This window comes from Oryctolagus cuniculus, chromosome 10 (genome assembly GCF_964237555.1).
Source record: "Oryctolagus cuniculus chromosome 10, mOryCun1.1, whole genome shotgun sequence".
In the NCBI taxonomy this organism is placed as follows: Eukaryota; Metazoa; Chordata; class Mammalia; order Lagomorpha; family Leporidae; genus Oryctolagus; species Oryctolagus cuniculus.
The window spans coordinates 95,917,396-95,935,818 of NC_091441.1; the positions used below are offsets into that span (position 1 = coordinate 95,917,396).

General features: G+C 47.2%; 1 protein-coding gene across 1 annotated transcript; it reads left to right on the forward strand.

Annotated features, from left to right (window-relative positions):
* The first annotated feature begins 7,142 nt into the window (after window positions 1-7,142).
* On the forward strand, window positions 7,143-14,809 carry SELENOK (selenoprotein K). The gene is given in 5 exon segments (NM_001199833.1): window positions 7,143-7,167; window positions 10,427-10,517; window positions 12,429-12,512; window positions 12,891-12,977; window positions 14,306-14,809. Coding segments are annotated over 5 exon segments (285 nt in total). The 5' UTR covers window positions 7,143-7,148; the 3' UTR covers window positions 14,310-14,809.
* The last annotated feature ends 3,614 nt before the right edge of the window (window positions 14,810-18,423 follow it).

Below are 18,423 nucleotides of genomic sequence, written 5' to 3' on the forward strand. Positions count from 1 at the left end.
TTTTGGTCTGGCTCTCTGCTGTGGCCTGGGAAAGCAGTGGAAGATGGCCCAGGTCCTTGGGCCTCTACACTCATGTGGGAGACCTGGAGGAAGCTCCGGGCTCCTGGCTTCAGATCGACACAGCTCCAGATGTTGGGGCCAGTTAGGGAGTGAACCAGTGGATAGAGGACCTCTCTCTTTCTCTCTGTGTAACTCTGACTTTCAAATAAAATATTTTTTAAAAAAACCTGGACTAATATTCCATTCCATCTACCACTGTAAACATTTACACTGTACTATATTGCTAAAACTAGATCATGAGTTCAAAAGTTAGCTATCATAATTAGAATAATATTTCTCTTTCTATAATGGAACCAAAAGGTTGAGTCCAAACATCCCTTTTTCACTTCTTAAAGACAGACTGTAAATCTCACAGACAGACCCACTAATGACATGGATAATTTGATTAACTTTGTGATATATTTTAAAAACTACAGATGAATATCCTAAACTTTTTAAACAAATGAATTATCTTAGGAAAATAATACTGTAAATATGCACATTTCCACATTTCTATACAAAATAGTCCAGGTAGTTTCAGAAAGTCATTTGTACAGTAAAATAACCACTGCTTCACTTGAATTGATGAGGTGTTTATTGGCTCCAAAAATGCTGATTTAGGGGCAGGCATTTGGCCTAGTGGAGAGGGTGCTGGTTAAGATGCTACCTTCCCATATTGGAACACCTGGGTTTGATTCCTGGCCCTGACTTCCAATCCAGATTCCCATCAGTGCACATCCTGGGAGGCAGCATGTGATGGCTCAAGTAATTTAGTCTCTGCCACCCACGTGGGAGACCTGGATTGGTTACTGGCTCCTGGCTCCAGCCTGGTTCATCTCAGGCCCTTGTGGGCAATTGGAAATGAACCAGCAGATGGGAACACACACACTCTCTCTCTCCATCTCTTCCTTTCCCTCTCTGTCCCTCAAAAAGAAACATCAAATGCTGACTTGCACAGAATGTCCAGTGTGAGGCTACACAACTTTTTAAAAAAGGGAAGTCGTTATGAAAAATAACAATTTAGGATGTGAGGTAGAAAAATGATATACAGAGCTAAGATTTTTGGTCCCAGATGAAATAAAAAATACAAAGGGTATAGCTGTGAGAAAAACGCATGAAATGTTAATAAAAATATAAATGTCATCTATTTTCCATGTTCCTTCAAGCCAGTATTGAGGTAACCTTGTGCTCCTCCAGTATCTAGTGGTAACTCCCAGGCCCTCTGCAGCTCCAGCTGCAGCTCCAGAGGTCACTGTCTTTCAGAACAGCCCATCCCTTCAGCCAAGAAATTGGGGCAGAGATGGGCAGCTAATCCGTTCAGAGATGCCCAAAGGAAATTTGCTCGGATGCCTAGAAAAGAAAAAATGTGGCCAGTTATTGTGCAGCTTTGAGAAAACAGACACATTCAAGCACTTTCCAGCACCCACCTCCCATTCTACCCTGTAATAACCATGGGAATATATATCCTGTTTCAGTACTGCTTCCATGTGGGGAGTCAGCATAACACGGGAGTTAGCGACGCAAACTATAGAGCCAGGCTCTTGATTCTGATTTCAGCTCTGTTTCTGTATGAACTTAGGCAAGCCATTTGAGCGCTCTCTGACTCAGTTTTTCATCTGTAAAATGGAAATAGTAGTAGAACCCACTTAATAAGGTTGAGATTTACATGAATTAATACATGAAAATCACTCAGAACACTGCCATCACAGGATGAGTGCTATATGAATTGTGGTTGTGAGGATTAAATAATTTACATGGAAAGTGTCTAGAACACTTGACACAGAGAAAACTCCGAATAAATGTTATCCATTATTAAGACCACCCTTTCATTAAACAAATTTTTATGAAGTGCCTTTTCTGGGCTAGGCCAATAAGATTTTCATCCTAGACAAAAACAGAAAGGTAATATCAACCATAATTTTAGGCCAAGTGTGTACTTTCAAATTTTCTAGTGATTGCATTAAAAAATAAAAGGTGTGAGCATTTGATGTAATAATGGCTGAACACCACTTGGGATACCCACATCCCACGTGGGTTTGGATTTAAATTTTGGGTCTGTTCCCAAATCCAGTTTTATGATAATGTGCACCCTGGGAGGCAGCAGGTGATGGCTCAAGTACTTGGGTTCCTATTGCTCACATTGGAGATCCAAACTGAGTTCCCTGTTCCTTGCTTTGACCTGTCTCAGTCCTGACTCTTGCAGGCATTTAGAGAGTAAACCAGCAGAAGGTAGAAGGGCGCTCTCTCTCTCTCTCTCTCCCACCTTCTCCCTCTCCCTCTCCCTCCTCCTCCTCCCCCCCCTCCCTTCCCCTCTTTTGTCATTAATAAGAAAGGCTTGGGGTATTTTACATTATTGTTTCCAAATTTTTGTGACGCACTATGTATATTGTGTGGTGCATCTCAACTCATACTGGCCACATTTCAAGAGCTTAACAGCCACATACAGCAGTGGTAAACTAGTTCTGAAGTAGGCAGGCATACAGGTTAAAATCGATTCGCTTTGTGAGCTGGAAGACCACGCCTTCACCACACCCCTGTGTGACCTCAGGCCCCCTACCTGGCCACACCTGAATGCCCACTGGCCAATCAGGTTAATTAACCACTCCCTTTGGAAGGGGGTTAAAAGCCTGGGACGTGGTGTGTCCCCTCTCTTCTTTTCCCTGGCCTCTTGCCAGGAGGGGGCTTGCTGTAGCCCTGCGCCTCCAGGGCAGCTGGCCTTTCTAGCTTTCTGGCCTAGATGCTCCTCCATGTGGCTGGTTCCTGGTGCTCAGTATGAACCCAGATTTACCCTTCTCTCTTTTAGATAAAGCTCTCACTCTCCTACACATCTTTCGCACTAAATTGAAGCCTAAACTGTACCATGCTGCCTCGTTTATTTATGCCGGTATTTAGAATTCTTCTCTAAATATTTGGCAATGGGGCTGATGCCGTGGCTCACTTGGTTAATCCTCCGCCTGCGGCGCCAGCATCCCATATGGGCACCGGGTTCTAGTCCCAGTTGCTCCTCTTCCAGTGCTCTCTACTGTGGCCCAGGAGTGCAGCGGAGGATGGCCCAAGTGTTTGGGCTCCTGCACCCGCATGGGAGACCAGGAGGAAGCACCTGGCTCCTGGCTTCGGACCAACACAGCACCGGCCGTGGCAGCCACTTGGGTAGTGAACCAACGGAAAGAAGACCTTTCTGTCTCTCTCTCCCTGTCTATAACTCTACCTGTCAAATAAATAAATATTAGGCAAGAACCCTCTTGGGCTTATTAATATTGGGGATTTATTAACAAGCATATGGTGATATATGGCACCCCAAATTTCGATAGCATATGTGGCTCCCCAGATGGGACTTCTGGGGAACTTTAAGGGGCCACATTTTCATATAGATTTTTAGGGGGTCATTTCCAATATCAGTTCTGGACATTAAAGAAAGTTAGAGAAAGATGGGGAAATGCTATCTTGTTACTAATTATATAATTTTTTTCAGTTTGTGGAGTCCTTTCACATTTGTTATCTTATTTGATAGGAACATACCCCGCCTTGGAGGAGAGATAAGATTTTAACAGGTAGAAAGTTTCCTTCAAGAGGAATTAGGAATTACATGTGTAGAAGCATAAGGGATCCATTAAGAAAAGAGGTCAAAGGGCAAAATTTGAGAAGATAAATCAAGGAAGCGTTTACTGCTACACTAGGAAGGCTGGACATTTTTTAACGTGGCAGGCAAAAACTGGTGAGCAGGAAAGCGGCAAAGTCATATTAAAATACCAGCTGAATATAGCATGAAAGGGAGTCAGGGGAGGCCACAGGTAGCTCATTAGGAAATCACTGCATGTTGGGAAGAAATGATCTAGATAGAGCAGTAGAGAGGGAAAGATAGGATAGCAGTGGTCTGGTGCTCAGGACTTCATTATGTTAGCTCCATTCCTGTGGCCACTGAGGATTTTTAAGACTTTTAGAAAGATCTCTTCTTCTTTGTATCTCTGTTTCTCTGCTTTCCAATAACCTTTCCAAGGAGATGACACATGGCTTGAGAACTGAAAGAGGAGAAGGAGCAATGATTGCAACTCCACACTGAAAGATCAACCAAGTGCAAAGGACCTGAAGCAGAAATGAGATCGTCATGTTCAATCTGTCTCTCTCTCATTCAGCCAGCCAACCAACATCTCAACACTTCCTACCTTCCAAGGACTATGGTAGACCTTGAGGATAGAAGAAGGAACAGGCATTCAAGACTGCTTCCTGATGGAACAAGGACATAAGGACATAATTCTCCCTCATTGCAACAAGAGATAAACTTTGGAATGTTGGGGCCAGCGCTGTGGCTCACTTGGTTAATCCTCTGCCTGCGGTGCTGGCATCCCATATGGTCGCCGGGTTCTAGTCCCGGTTGTTCCTCTTCCAGTCCAGCTCTCTGCTGTGGCCCGGGAAGGCAGTGGAGGATGGCCCAAGTGCTTGGGCCCCTGCACCCACATGGGAGACCAGGAGGAAGCACCTGGCTCCTGGCTTCAGACTGGCGCAGTGCGCTGGCCGTAGCAGCCATTTCGGGGGTGAACCAATGGAAGGAAGACCTTTCTCGCTGTCTCTCTAACTCTGTCTAATAAAAAAAAAAAAATCTTTGGAGTACATTCCTTGCCCTTGAAACTCAATTGGGTCTCACACCCTATGGCCTTCATACCCCACACTGCATTCTTTTCCAGGTTCCCCAGGCCCCGCCCAGTTCCAGGAATTCCCCTCCCTGCTGCCCCCTACCCCCACCCCCAGCACTAGCCCTCCTTATAAAGGCCCGGCCCCTGGGGGTTGGAGCCTTCTGCCACATGTTCCATTGATGTGCATGCAGGCAGTTGGTCCCCCACCTCTACAGCTTTATTTTCTTTGAATAAATTCGGTCAGGCTGTAAATTCATACATTGACTCCTCTCTATTCTGGGCCTCTTTTCCTAATATTTTGGTGCTCTGTGTGAGGAGGCACCAATCTGCAACTCTTTTCCTAACACTCCCCATTCCAGCTTCCTGCTAATAATGCACACCCTGGAGGAAGCAGGTGACAACTCAAGTACTTGGTCCATGCAGGAGTTAGATTAAGTTCTGCGCTCCAGGCTTTGGCTTGATCTAGCCCCGGCTGTTGCAGGCATTCGGGCAGTGAACCAGCCAGTTGAAGGTCTGTATCATTTATCCATCCCTATCTTTCATGGTGGCAGGATCTAGGTTAAGAAAGGCTCTTGAGAAAATTAATTACCCCTTCCAATATTTTTGCAAGAATGATTCTCTGTGCTGCAAAAGTCTCAAACAAGGTGAAAACTATTGTCCTGTTAGGTACTTTTTTGGGGGGAGAAATGGACCCCTAAGAAATCAATCTGAAATTAAATCTGTCAATTATAGGTATAACATACAATCTAAACATTGTTAAATACAAAATAAAATTATTTCCAAATGTAATTTCCTAAATTAAAAAGAGAGAGAGAATTTTCCATCCATCCACTGGTTCATTCCCCCAGATGCCTGCAACAGCCAGGGCTGGGCCAGACTGAGCTCCATCTGGAGTCCCACATGGATGGCAAAGATTCAAGAAGTTAAGCCAGCATCTGCTGCCTCTCACGGGAAATGTTAGCAGGAAACTGGATCTGAAGCAGAGGAGAAAGAACTGAAGACAGGCTCTGGGATATGGGATACGGCAGTCCCAAGCTGTGACCCAACTTTGGTGCCCAATACCTACCTGCGATATGTAGTTTTTATTTTTGAGGTGATTAAGAGCCTTTCCAAACAGAGTCCACAAGGCTCGAGAAATGGGAAAAAGGAAGCGACAGTCAAGTGAAAGTGAAGTAGGCAGGCATACAGGTTAAAATCAATTAGGTTTGTAAGTTGGAAGACCACGCCTTCGCCACGCCCTTGTGTGGTGTGTGACCACACCTGAGTGTCCACCGACCAATCAGGTTAATTAACCACTCCCTTTGGAAGGGGGTTAAAAGCCTGGGACACAGTGTCCCCTCTCTTCTTTTCCCTGGCCTCTTGCCAGGAGGGGACTTGCTGTAGCCCACTTGCTGTGGCCTTTGGGCCACCCGCCCTAGATGCTCCTCCACGTGGCTGGTTCCTGGTGCTGGGTATGAACCCAGATTTACCCCTCTCTCTCTTAGATAAAGCTTTCATTCTCCTACGCATCTTTCTCAATAAATAAAAGCCTAAAATGTACCATGCTGCCTCGTTTATTTATGCCGGTATTTAGAATTCTTTAAATATCAGGCAAGAACCCTCTCCTGTTTATTCATATTGGGGATTTATTAATAAGCATATGGTGATATTGTATGGCACTCCAAATGGGACTTCTGGAGAACCTTAAGGGGCCACATTTTTATATAGGTGTTAGGGGGTCATTTCTGATATCAAAAGGACTTGAGAAAGAAATGAGATAGTCATACTCAGTTGAGTCCAGCCCCGTGACTAAAGTAAATACCCATGAACGCCCAGGACACGTCTTTAATTAATCTGACTCCCCTACAACACTGACAAAGAGCAGTCATCAATAACAGACAAAAGATTCTATTCATTTTTCAGTATTTCCTCACAAGAATCGATAAAAAGAGCTCCACTCCTGGTGAACCCGGAGCAGAAACACCTGTTTAAGAGGAGGAACACGTGTAGGCGGGATCTGGCAAATTTATTTCCTTAGGTGGGGCAATGCAGTTCCTGAAGGCACAGTCACCACCTCAGGGCACGTCCCCGTCTAATCAAATCACGCAACCCTTAAGTGCTAAGACATCTGCGAAATTCCAAGCATTCTATTCCATTCGGAGACTCTTCAAACCACTTCACACTGGACAGCCTCGTCCAGCCCGCCTCTGAGCCTATCAATCAACTAGCAGGTGCCCTACTCTTGGGAAGAAGCCGTTTACGTCATATCCGCTCGCCTGTTCCAGTTTCCGCTTTACCGGAAGTTGCTAGAGTGACGAGGCGAAACGCCCCTCGGGGGTGTGGCTCCGCAGGAGCCAATGGGCTCTGCCCACCTCCCTCTGTGTCACTGCTTTGTCTAATCGTGGTCTGTTACGTTGGAAGGGCGGGTCGCGAAGGAAGATACGGAAGCCGAGAGGGGCAGGCTGCCCTGCCGCTCCGTAGCGGGGACCGGGAGGCAAGATGGTTTACATCTCGAACGGTGCGTAGGAGGGCCTGTGGGGGCGACCGCTGAACAGAAGGCGGAATCCCGGGCTCCCGCTGTTCGCTTGCTGAGCCCAGGGTCCGGTACGGCTCCCCAGGGATTAGCACCGGGCGGAGCCGGATGCGAAGTCGGCGTGGCCTGTGGGCAGCTGATCCGATGGTTCCCGAGCCGCCAGGCTGGGCCGGGGTCCGCCGGCCTGGCCGCGGCGCCGCGAGCCTCCGTTCGTGTGTTTGCGACGGTGGTCTTTGCTCTCGGGAGTGGGTGTCTGACTGGCGCGGACCGCCGGGTTGAGGCGGTCGGTCTACGCGGCGCTTGCGCCTCGGGCTTTCCAGCGGCAGTTCTGCGCTGGTTCTTCCTTTCGGCTCTCGTTTGTGTTGGCTCTGGTTTGCGGGTGGAGACTCGGGATGAGGCTCACCGGGGTTACATGGCCTGTCCCGCGCGCGTCCTGAAGGTAGTCCGTGGCTGAGTCTGGATTCGAACCCCGGCAGCCTGACGTTAGCCTACCTGGTGTCTTCAACCATACGGGCTTTTTTATTTCGGTGACGTGTCAGGAGGACGGAGCCGAGCTAGGCCGACCAGCACACAATGTTTGCGTAGGCTTTCTCCCCGGGAGGGCACACCTGAAACGTTCCGGCTGAATCTCGGTGGACGCGGGAAGAAGCACTGTTTGCTCTGGGAGCAAGCTAGTTATTACCGGGGGGTTGGGGGGAACGGAAGAGAGAGTTGATGCCGGGAGTCCACGCAGAAACTGACGGGAATGGAATAGACCCGGTGTGACGGGGCAGATCCGAGGCAGCACCGGCCGCCCACCTGTTTGTCTCAGGTGAAATTCCTTGGCGGTTCTTGAGTCACTGGAACTAGGAGAGCCCTCTGTTTATTTCCATCTGCTGGTTCACTCCCCAGATGGCAACAACGGCCGGGGCTGGGCCAGGCAGAAGCCAGGAGCCAGGAGCTTCTTCTGGGTCTCCCACGTGAGTGCAGGGGCCCAAGGACTTGGTCCGTCTTCTGCTGCTCTCCGAGGCTCATTAGCAGGGAGCTGGATCAGAAGTGGAGCAGCCTGGACTCAAACCAGCACCCATATGGGATGCCAGCTTTGCAGGCAGTGGTTTTACCCGCGACGCCGCAGCGCCAGCCCCCTTTAGTAACACTTTTATGGCTGAGAAATGAAGCTTGGTTCAAGCATCTTATCTCCTGCTGGGGATACTGGAGTGAAGTAGCCAGGGTGGAGTGATAACGTGCGTACAGTCATTTCTCAAATCACACAAGCAGAGCAGGAGTTGGGTTCCGATTAGATCTGTCTTTGCAGGGGTGGGGAATGTCTGGCCCACGGGTCGTATGAGCCCTGTGAAATCAGTTGTTCCGGCCCTGCCAAGGCAGCTGCAGGTAGGATGGGCATTCAGTGAATCTGTGGCAGGCTAGTTCTTAGGTTGGTAATTTCGTATTGCCTGCGATGTTTTAAATATCCAAATGTCCCTTGGCAGGAAAAAGGTTCCCCACCCTGTGAGAAGGGTATCACACTTCCTAATGAGAAAATAGTTCTCCTAACGTCACGTGACTTCCCCGACAATCCTATATTACTAGAATATATTTTCTCGGTGAAGGACGGTGTCACATCAGCCAAGCAGAGCTTGGAGCTCTTTTTTTTTTTTTTTTTTTTTTTTTTTTTTAAAGATTTATTTATTTGAAAGAGCTACACAGAGAGAAGAGAGGCAAAGAGAGAGAGGTCTTCCATCCGATGGTTCACTCCCCAGATAATCGCAATGGCCAGAGCTGTGCCTATCCGAAGCCAGGAGCTTCTTTCGGGTCTCCCATGCAGGTGCAGGGGCCCAAGAACTTGGGCCATCTTCTTCTGCCCTCCCAGGGCACAGCAGAGAGCTGGACTGGAAGTGGAGCAGCCGGGACTAGAACCGGCGCCCATATGGGATGCCAGCGCTTCAGGCCAGGGCATTAGCCCGCTGTGCCACAGCGCTGTCCCCAGCTTGGAGCTCTTGAACCCAGCCTGCCTCCCGCCCTCTGGTTGTGTGGCGTCCTTTTTCCCCTCAGCACTTCAGCCAGAGCTTAGATGTGAGTGCCTTCCTGAGAGGGAGCTAAGCTCGTCAAGAGGAAAAGTGAACCAGGGTTTGGGGGGGTGGATGTGGAGCTCCTGAGGTCATGGCGAGGAGAGGCGGTTGACTGACAGCCGTTCCTTCTCCAAATACTGTGACCTCTTGATTGGCAAGGTCGAAACTCTGGAATGCACACTTTCCATGTTGTATTTTCTGTATTTATAGCAATCTGAAAAATAAAGTTTTACCTAAGATAAAGCAAGAGTATTGATGGAGTCAAGTTCATGCTGTTAGGGAAAGCAGTGGTCATTTTCAGGAGGAAGCCAAATTCTCCTCAGTGTTTAAAGCAAGCAGACTTTTTGGCTTACAGGAAAAAAAAAATCAAAATAGCTGCTTCTGAAGACTGGTAGGGTTATGTATAAACAGTATTTTTGTACAGTCAGGATTTTGCAAGTGAAAAAAAAATATTGGAAACACATTCAGGAGAGTGCAAGCCATCGTGAGCTTTGCTTCATTTGTTTCCACAAAATACTTGAATACACAGGTGTTGGTGTTCCCTGAGTTCAGGGCAGGGTTATTCGCTATAGCTTAAAGGAAGGAAGTGTTGACATGTGTTACGCTGTGGAGGAACCTTGAAGACATTATACTGAGTGAAATGAATTGGTCACAAGAGGACAAGAACTGTGTGGTTCTTAAATGGGGTTCCTATACATGAGGTTCTTACATGAGATTCATAGAGACAGAGTGTGGCACTTGCTGGGAGGAGGTAATAGGGAGTCGGCTTAATGGGTGCAGAATTTCAGCTGGGGACGGTGATGAAGCACTGGAGATGGATGGTGGTGATGGTTTACAGCAGTGTGATGTACTGAATGCCACAGAACTATACACTTAGAAATGACGATTAAAATGGTAACTTTTTAAATGTATATTTTACCTATAAAAAGAAGGAATATTTGAATAGAATGGAGTCACCCACTGTAGGTAGACACTAAGTAGGTGTTTGCTATGGTGAAGGAATGATCCGTAGCCTCTTGAGCTTTACTTCTGAACCCTCTTTAGTGCACGCAGTAGGCCTCTCCTTGTGTTGAACATTCAGAACAGTGGACAAATTGACACCTGAGTCTGTCATTGTTACCTAATTAATTAAATGTAATATTTCGTGGGCCAGAAGTTTGTAGCATTTACTGAAATTTCTTTATTCTTGGCTGCAGGACAAGTGTTGGACAGCCGGAGTCAGTCTCCATGGAGATTATCTTTGATAACAGATTTCTTCTGGGGAATAGCAGAATTTGTGGTTTTGTTGTAAGTATAGTAATATTCTGAATTGCCCTGACTTTAGGTATGCTGTGCTGCATATCTTAGATAAACTCAGTTTTCTGGAAGCAGTTTTTAATTATGATTCATATATATATATTTAAAGATTTATTTATTTATTTGAAAGGCAGAGTTAGAGAGAGAGAGACAGATCTTCTATCTGCTGGTTTGTTCCCCAGATGGCTGCAAATGGCTGGAACTCGACCAATACAAAGCCAGGAGCTGGGAGCTTCTTCCAGGTCTCCTATGTGGGTGCAGGGACCCAAGCGCTTGGGCCATCTTCTGCTGCTTTCCCAGGCACAGGCATATTAGCAGGGAGCTGGCTCGAAAGTGGAGCAGCTGGGACTTGAACTGGTGCCCATATGAGTTGCTGGCACTACAAGCAGCAGCTTTACCTGGTACACCACAGGGTCAGCCCCTAATTATGATTTTTTTAAAGGTCCAATGCCTTCTATAGTTTGTTTTTTTTTTTATTTTAATTTATTTATTTATTTTTTATTAGGCAGAGTTAGACAGTGAGAGAGAGATACAGAGAGAAAGGTCTTGCTTCTGTTGGTTCACCCCCCAAATGGCCGCTACTGCCGGTGCTGCACTGACCCAAAGCCAAGAGCCAGGTGCTTCTTCCAGGTCTCCCAAGCACTTGGGCCATCCTCTACTGCCCTCCCGGGCCACAGCAGAGAGCTGGACTGGAAGAGGAGCAACCGGGACTAGAACCCAGGGTGCTGGCGCTGCAGGTGGAGGAGTAGCCAAGTGAGCCACGGCACCCCCTAATTATTTTTAAAAATAACTTTACAAAGGGAAATTCAGGTTTCTTTATGTGAGAAAGTTGCTGTCACCAAAATGTCTGCTGATGATACGTACACAGTAGTTGGGTTGGTAAGCTTGACCACGTCAGCCTGCAGCCAGGCCTGTCCTAATACCAGGTAACTGCACCTGTCTTTCCTGTTGCTGGCTTTCATAAAGTATGCACAGTATGCAACAAGTAAATAATGAGGAATTACATCTTGATTTGAAAAAAAAAAAAAAAAACTAAGGGGACTTTTTAATGCAGGGCTGGAATTGATAGACAACAATGTAAACTTCTCTATAATTTTATGTAATTTTTAATTGGATTTTTTGCAATATCTGAGTGTCTCATGGTCAGAGAAGTGAAAGAATGGGAGGCGGCCCCTTCCTGCATTGACTTTGATGTCAGTAAATATCTTTGTGTTGCGAGGGGTCTTGGAATCGGTGTGACTTTGGGAAGAGGATGTAAGAGGAAGTGATTCCAGGTGGAGGAAACCCTGTCAAGAGGGCAAAGATGTTTGAGTACAGGCTCTGCTCCTTATCTTGAAGCTGATTGTAGTTGTAGTTTAGAAAGTTTAATTTTATGACTGCAAGTAGCATAAATTAAAGGGAGTAGCATGTAAAATGGAAGAGGAGGTTCTGTAGAACGATCCAGCAGGGAACAAGAGAGGCCCTAAGTTAAGTTACCCAGAGCAAAACTCACTGTACGAATTTCTACAAATAAGGAAAATTCTACGTAAATGGCTTCCCAGAATCCCTGTGCCTCTGTCATACTGCCCTCGGCCCCACCTTCCCCGAAGTCTTACTAGGTAGGATGATGACAGGGGACGTTGTGGGTGAGGAATGTGGGGTAACTGAAAACAGGCTCTGGAACCTGACTGCTGATTTAGGAAGCTGGGGATGAGCTGGTTTCACGCTTTGTTTGGGGCAGGTGGATTGACATTGAACATAGCACGTTGTGTTTGGACACAAGCTTGAGCCGGTGTTGTCCAGCAGGCTGTAAAGATGTGGACCTATGTGGGTCTAGTCATCCTTTTCACAGAGATAGTTAAGCCAGGGGAATGCACTTTATCATTAACAGTGGTACTTCTTGTGTTCTGCCCCATGTTTCAGTTTCAAAACTTTGCTTCAGCAAGATGTGAAAAGAGGAAGAGGCTACAGAAACTCGTCTGACTCCAGATACGATGACGGAAGAGGGTATAGTCTTCTCCGTTGCTAATACCCCTTTGTAGATTGTAATTAAATAAGATATTTTAGACAGATATGGTTAGATTTCTGGAAATTAAATGTTGAAATCCCATTTCACGAAGTTAGTGTGTGACTGTAAATGGAAAGTCAAGTTGCTTCTAGTTTCGTAATTGAATTGATCTGAGAAAGCTGAAATACACATTGAGTCCTATGAGAAAAGCCTAGGAATTTGGCCGGCATTGAAAACTAGAGTTCACCTGCTGCTGCTGAAAACCAGGAGATGAAGCTGCGGGGCCCTGCTGGAGACACCGTGCAGCTGAGTGTTTAGGGGAAGCAGTCAAGGTTGTCACCTGCTACACAGTAGATCGTAACTTTTGCTCTTTTTAGGCCACCAGGAAACCCTCCCCGAAGAATGGGTCGAATCAATCATCTGCGTGGCCCCAGTCCTCCTCCTATGGCTGGTGGATGAGGAAGGTAACTTAAAATCTGAAATTATCTTGTGCCTGCATTGTGGCGTAGCTGGTAAAGCCACTACCTGGAAGAAACTCTGGCTCCTGGCTTCAGATTGGCCCAGCTCCAGCCATTGCAGCCATCTGGGGAGTGAACCAGTGGTTGGAAGAGCTCTATATTTCTCTCTGCCTTTGACAGAGAGAGAGAGAGAGAGATGTCTTCCATCTACTGGTTCACTCCTCACATGGTCACAACGGCTGGAGTTGAGTCTATCTGGAGCCAGGAGCTTCTTCCAGGTATCCCATGTGGGTGCAGGGGCTTAAGCACTTGTGTCATCTTTTACTGCTTTCTCAGGCCCTAGCAGGGAGCAGGATGAGAAGTGGAGCAGCTGGGGCTAGATCCGTTGCCTATATGGGATGCCAGCACTGCAGGCAGTGGCTTTACCTGCTATGCCACATTGCTGGCCCCTTAGGCTCTTGCTTTGAAAATGCTTCTAACGGTGCTATGGCGCAGTGGGGTAAAGCCCTGGCCTGAAGCACTGGCATCCCTTGTGGGCACTGGTTCTAGTCCTGGCTGCTCCTCTTCTGATCCGGCTCTCTGCTATGGCCTGGGAAAGCAGTGGAAGATGGCCCAAGTCCTTGGGCCCCTGCACCCACGTGGAGACCCGGAAGAAACTCCTGGCTTCTGGCTTCGGATCGGCGCAGCTCCGGCTCTTGAGGCCATTTGGAGAGTGAACCAACAGATAGAAGACCTTTCTCTCTGTCTCTACCTCTCTCTCTCTAACTCTGTCTTTCAAATAAATAAATAAAAAATTAAAAAAAAAATGTTTCCTTAGGAATGTTTTCTTTGTTTTTTAAAAGGATTTGCTTATTTGTTTATTTGAGAGGCTGACAGAGAGGGGTCTTCCACCTGTTGATTCACTCCACTAATGACCACAGCAGCCTGAGCTAGGCCAGGCTGAAGCCAGAAGCCAGGAACTTTATCTGGGTCTCCTGTGTGGGTGGCAGGGCCCAAGCACTTGGGCCATCTACTTCTGCTTTAGCAGGAAGCCAGATAAGAAGTGGAGCAAGTAGGACATGAGCCGGTGCCTATATGGGATGCTGGTGCTGCAGGCAGAGGCTTAACCTACTACGCCAGAGCGCTGGCCTTAGGAATTTTTTTAGGAAAACAGACGTTACCTAACAGTTTGTAGTTACTCAGACACAGCTATTTGGGAAGATATATTGTAACCCTTGCAGAATTTATTTACTTTATTGTCAAAATGTCTTTTGGAAACAGTTTTATAATTGTCATATATTGGGTTTGTCCTACAGAGCCAAATTAATGATGAGTACCTGTCATGTTTTCTCTAGGTAAACGTCTGCTCTAAGGAGCAGACAGCTGGGCGTGCACATTCGTAGCAGAAGGAAACCATCTGGAACTGGGGCCGACCGTGCTGGCCGACGCAAAGCATGTGTGCGCCCGCACCAGGATTGCTCTGTGTCCCCACAGATGAATGATGTCAGGCTGGGAATTCCCTCCGCAGGGATCTGGCCTGATTGAGATGCAGTTCTATAAATGCGTATGTTTGTCTCATCTTTTTGTATAGTTTATTAAAGTATTAATATAGTTTTAATAAGTAAATATTTGTAGGTTGCAAAACTGACTCCTCATCTTTATATACTTACACACACACACACACACACACACACACTCACCCAAAAACACCTCGGAATATGAAGAAAATAAATAAAGGCTGCGTACTCAGTGCTGTCAGTGTCACATCTTTCAGCCTCTGAAATATTGCTCATTGTTAATTTGTTCTCATTTCTAAGTAATAAATTGCATTGTATTTGTTCAATAATATGCATATAGTATCTGTGCTCTTGAGTTAATTTTTAATGTTTTCCATGAATCTTTAATATATCCTTTCTGATGTATTTGCTATCAAAAAGAATTAGAGTATTTATAAAGCCATAGCCAACAAAACTGAGCTACGAAATGAAAATCTAGTAGGCAGTCTTTGAAATCGTGAACTTCAGTACTATCTGACAAATGTGAATTCTGTACCATTGCTTACTATACAGCCTGTTGGCTTTAAACCCCATTTGAAAATTGATAACTTCGACATGCTCTATAGTGGAAACTTAGAAATGATGGATTTTGTTTTTATAATCCTTTGAAGAGTGACTACAAGTAGTAAACATTGAAATATTTATTGGAAAAATAATAGAGATAATTCTTTCAGTGTTTAGCAGTCTTTTAAACCAAAGTGTTGGCCGGCGCCACGGCTCACTAGGCTAATCCTCGGCCTTGCGGCGCCAGCACACCGGGTTCTAGTCCCGGTCGGGGCACCGGATTCTGTCCCGGTTGCCCCTCTTCCAGGCCAGCCCTCTGCTGTGGCCAGGGAGTGCAGTGGAGGATGGCCCAGGTGCTTGGGCCCTGCACCCCATGGGAGACCAGGAGAAGTACCTGGCTCCTGCCATCGGATGAGCGCGGTGCACCGGCCGCAGCGCACTGGCTGCGGTAGTCATTGGAGGGTGAACCAACAGCAAAGGAAGACCTTTCTCTCTGTCTCTCTCTCTCACTGTCCACTCTGCCTGTCAAAAAATAATAATAATAATAATAATAAAAGAAAAAATAAACCAAAGTGTTTAGGTGAAACCCTTTTTTTATCCATTTCAGTATTTATTCAGATCTGTTAAGGTATGAGGAAGTAGTGGCAGAAAAGCCTGGCATTCAAAGAGAAGAAAGCATGTATTTTTTTTTTTTTTTTAAGATTGGTTTATATGAGAGGTAGAGTTACAGACATAGGGAGACAGAGAAAGGTGTTCTATCCACTGGTTCACTCCCCACATGGCCACAATGGCTAAGGTAAGGAGCCAGGAGCATTTGGGTCTCCCAAGTCGGTGCAGGGGCCCAAGCACTGGGCCATCTTCTGCTGCTTTCCCAGGCCACAGCAGAGAGCTGCATTGGAAGAGGAGCAGCCAGGACTGGAACCTGTGCCCATATGGGATGCTGGCACCACAGGCAGAGGCTTCACCTACTGGGCCACAGCCCTGCCCCTGAAAACACACAATTATAACAAAAGCTTTAGCATATCGTAACAGTCTATTGACCATGGATCTGTGTCAGATGCTTGTTTACACATTTAAAATTCTGACAAAACGAGATGGTCAGGTGACACTTGTATTATGCAGATGTGTGTGCTAGGGCTCACTGAAGTGTAGCAGCCCCCAAACTGATCAGTGAATGGCGGTCATTCTGTTGACAGGGGAGGCCATGGCAGGCTCAGGAGGTGCTGGGTTGGGTCCTGCCGGCCTCTGAGGGTGAGACCCGCGGTGCTCTTCTGCTCCACAGGAGGGCCATGTACCTGGTTCCCTCAGGAGTCATCCCAGGGTCCTACCAGTGTTTGATATTCAGCTGTCCCCCTCTGCACTTGAGAGGCACACTACTGCAGAGCACAATATCGGCGCCTTTTTTTTTTTTTTTTAAAGATTTATTTATTTGAGGGGCCGGTGCCATGACACAGTAGGTTTATCCTCCACCTTTGGCACCCGCATCCCATATGGGCACCAGTTCTAGTTCCAGCTGCTCCACTTCCAATCCAGCTCTCTGCTGTAGCCTGGGAAAGCAGTAGAAGATGGCCCAAATCCTCGGGCCCCTGCACCCACACGGGAGACCGGGAAGAAGCACCTGGTTGTCACCATTTGGGGAGTGAACCAACGGATGGAAGACCTTTTTCTCTGTCTCTCCCTCTCAGTGTCTGTAACTAGCTCTCAAATAAATAAATAAAATCTTTTAAAAAAATTTTTATTTGAAAGGCAGAGTTTACACAAATTGTCCATCTGCTGGTTTGCTCCCCAAATGGCCATATCATCCAGAGTTGGGCCAGGCAGAAGCCAGGAGCTTCTTTTAGGTCTCTCACATGGTGCCAGGGGCCCCAGGACTTGGGGCATCTTCTGCTTTCCCAGGCATGTTAGCAAAGAGCTGGACCGGAAAAGGAGCACCTGGGACTTGAACTGGCACCCATATGGGATGCTGGAGTTGCGGGCAGTGGCTTTATCTGCTACGCCACAATGCAGGCTCCACAAGTAGCTAGTGTTCAAACCTTACCTTTGCTCCCCAACAGTTTGTCACAGAGTGAATTATTGTCATTTTAATCTCAGTGTCCTCATTTGTAAAATGGGGATTAAATTCCTACTGCAGGCCAGTGCTGCAGCAAAGCAGGTAAGGCCACTGCCAGCAGTGCTGACATCCCATGTGGGCATCAGTTCGAGTCTCAGCTGCCCCACTTCTGATCCAGCTCCCTGCTAAGGCCTGAGAAAGCAGTGGAAGATGGCCCAAGTCCTTGGTTCCCTGCACCCACGTGGGAGACCTGGAAGAAGCCCCTGGCTCATGTGTTTGGATCTGCTCAGCTCCAGCTGTTGTGGCCATCTGGGGAGTGAATGAGTGGATGGAAGACTTTGTCTCTCTCTCTCCCTCCCCCTCTGTAACTCTGCCTTTCAAATAAATAAATCTTTTTTATTTAAAAAAAAAAATCCTACCTCAAAGAGTTCTTTAGTCAACAATAGTTAATCAAAAAATGCTTACTGGCCACCTCCCAGTGCTGAAGGTAACTCCTCGTGGGACTGGCATTCTGGTGTAGGGAACAGTGAGCAGGCAGGCTGTATACAGACCAAGGCTTCCTTTGTGCTCCAACGGACAACTGGGCGCCTACGGTGACGTTTTGAGTTGAGACACACGGGTTGAGAATGACCCGACCCAGGGAAGAGAACCCAAGGTAAAATCAACAGCAAGTGCAAGGGCCAGGTGATGAGGGGAAGGAAGCCATAGCTGGAAATGCCCGGGAAACGGGGGTGGGGATGGTATGAGGTAAAATGAGAAATGCAGCTGGAGAGCCAGGCATTCAGCCGGTAAACAGGCATCCCACATCAGAGTGCCGGGTGTGATTCCCGGCTTCCGACTCCAGCTTCCTGCCAGTGCTGACCCTAGCACTGTGTTCCTGCCATCCACATGCGAGATGGGGATTGCATCCCAGCTCAGCTGGCCCCGACAGCCCTGGGTAGATGAGCTCCCTCTTTTCATTTATTTGAAAGGCAGAGTGACAGAGAAAGGTCTTGTGTCTGCTGGTTCACTCCCCAAATGGCTGCAACAGCCAAGGCTGGGCCAGACTGAAGTCAGGAGCCATGAACTCCATGGGAGTCTCCCACACTGGGGGGCAGGGGCCCGAGGCGTGGGTGAACTCGAGATCTATTCCTGACACTGCAGGATTTGCTGTTCATTGAACGCCGAAGCTGTGAGCAAGCGAACAGGCAAAATGATTTGCTGAGATGGTGGGAATGGGAAGGTACAAGAGCCTGTACATCCAAGTGTAGACACCCAGAGGGAGCTGGACCGTCAGTATGGCAGGATTCTTCAGAATGACAGCCATCAAACTGAAAAACGTCAGCTCAAGAGCTAGCCAAAGAATTCCGACTTCAGGGACCGG